This window comes from Penaeus monodon, chromosome 25 (assembly GCF_015228065.2).
Source record: "Penaeus monodon isolate SGIC_2016 chromosome 25, NSTDA_Pmon_1, whole genome shotgun sequence".
NCBI classification, from domain to species: domain Eukaryota; kingdom Metazoa; phylum Arthropoda; class Malacostraca; order Decapoda; family Penaeidae; genus Penaeus; species Penaeus monodon.
In genome coordinates, this window is record NC_051410.1 from 34,271,572 (window position 1) to 34,273,679 (window position 2,108).

At 33.2% G+C, this 2,108-nt stretch overlaps 1 protein-coding gene across 1 annotated transcript in view; it reads left to right on the forward strand.

The window, feature by feature from the left end:
- Positions 1-2,108, forward strand: part of LOC119589164 (DNA topoisomerase 2-like) — a gene marked incomplete in the record, with an annotated part of 20,493 nt that overhangs the window by 14,617 nt on the left and 3,768 nt on the right. Inside the window, 4 exon segments of the mRNA XM_037937751.1 lie at positions 220-234; positions 1,225-1,341; positions 1,552-1,716; positions 2,062-2,108. Coding sequence (XP_037793679.1) covers positions 220-234; positions 1,225-1,341; positions 1,552-1,716; positions 2,062-2,108 — 344 coding nt within the window.

The following is a 2,108-nucleotide window of genomic DNA, read 5'->3' on the forward strand; positions in this document are numbered from 1 at the left end:
ATTACACATCAGAATGTGACTTATATATTTGATGGACTCTTTCTTTTACCTTTTGTCATCTTATATTTGCAACAATTGGAATAGTACAATTAGGTTTTAGATAATGCAGAAGAAAAATAACAGGTTTTGCTGATGGTTTACCTGGTACTTGTCAGCTGGTGTTACACATGGTTTTAAGGATCTCATTATGGTTTTCATTTATTTGTTGGCCCAATGAAGAGAGGTGGAGATCCGGTAAGACGTGTATTCAAGTTTGATGAAGCATGTGGAATTGTAGGGTAGAAACAATGTTACTTTCAGCTTCTGTCTCTTCATAACTCATCATATCATTAATGCAAAGTAGCTTTTGTTGTGTATTTCAAATTGGCTGCAGTTATGTTCTGTCTCTGAATGTGTCCAAAAAGCTTTTTGCTGCTTCATTTGGCAATATTTTACATGTTAAAAGGTCTTCATTGTTCATGCATAGCATTCTTCTTTTGAGTTTTGTATGTGTTGAGGATTAAGTGATAGTAATCTAAAGAAAGCTATGAAGACCATCAAAATTTATCTCTCATTTATAGCAAAGAGGTCACTCGCTCATGTGCGACTTCCATTTTGTATAGGTTTTTGTATACTCTTGTGGATGTTAAGCTTTTCATTCTCTATTTAAATGTTTTGAAAGATAGGGCTGTATTATTATTATTTTTTTTCATGATCTGTATCTTTAGAAAATTTTTACATTAATAATTTACGAAAAGGTTTTGACATTTGTCAGTGTGAGGCTTGTTTATATTAATGTTACAGTTCCATTTGGTTTTAAGAAGAGATAAATTTCAGGATCATAATTATGGCTCTGTTTTTCTCATACAAATGTTTGTGTAGTCTCTGCTTTTCAACTTTGCTTTTTGCTTCAGTATTGAGTAGCAACTCTGTTTGAGATGTATATCTACAGGAAATTATTTATTTGTAAAACAAATATGCTTTTCACAATATGGTTATGTTTTTTCTTTACAGAATTTATTTTGCTTTGATTGGTCTTGCAATGTCTCCATTTTTATTCAGATTAAGAGTCAAGTGAAATAGATTGTAACTTATGAGGTCTAGTAATATATCTACCTTTCTTCTGTTTTGGGATTTTATGAAAATTGATTGTCTCTAAAATTTCTTTTTCTTATTCTTTGTTATATACATTTTTTTTTTACCAAGAGAAAATTTCTTTAAAACATTTTGTATATTTGGATACAGCTGAAGAATGAGACAATGCCATCACCTTTTGGTGAAAGAGTAGTTCCTTGCATTGATCCAGAATTGAAGAAGAAGGCTGAAAAAGCAGCAGCAGCAAAAGAAAACAAAGGCAAACGGGTAAGTAGTAGTGTAAGGCTATCGTGAAAATACTTATTGATGATTGTGCTTTTTGACACTAGAAAGTTTGTCATGTAATGTGATCCCCTTTTGAATTACAGGATATTAATTAAATTTATATCTTCAGGCAGTGATGTGTTAATTCAAGAATGGTTTCTTTACATAGACTTGTGAATTACTGTGTACTAAGAAAATGTTGATCTTGTGCAGGTAAAGAAGGAGACATTAGAGAATGATGACTTTGATGACCTTGTGGCTGCAAACACTGGCAAATCCCTCGCTGCACGGCTAGGCAATTCACCTGACATGATCTTGAAGAAAGCTAAAGCAAAGAAGGGTGATGGTTTGAAGCAGACAAAGCTCAGTTTCAAGAAGGTAAGTAACTTTCTGCATGTATCTAAGTCAGCTCTATTACTGGCTTATCAGTTCAAAGAAATATTTCCAGGGAAGGTACAGGAAATATGCCTTTTCAAAGTAGTGATTAGATGTTACAAAGTCTTTCCTTATGTGTAGTACTTTATATAGTTTGTCTGATCTTGCCCTATAAGCAAGTTGATAATAATGCTGCTTGGAGTAAGGAGACAAGTGTCATCTAGACCAAATATTGGAACCTTGTATTTTTTTCATACAAATACCCTGTTGGATGTGGTGTTTGATCCGTGTGTATGGAAAAGCTTCTGTTTTTATTTGAATTAATGTTGATGTGTCTATTGCCAACAGGGATCTCCAAAGAAGAAGAAAGGAAAGAATCCTTGGGAGTCGGGATC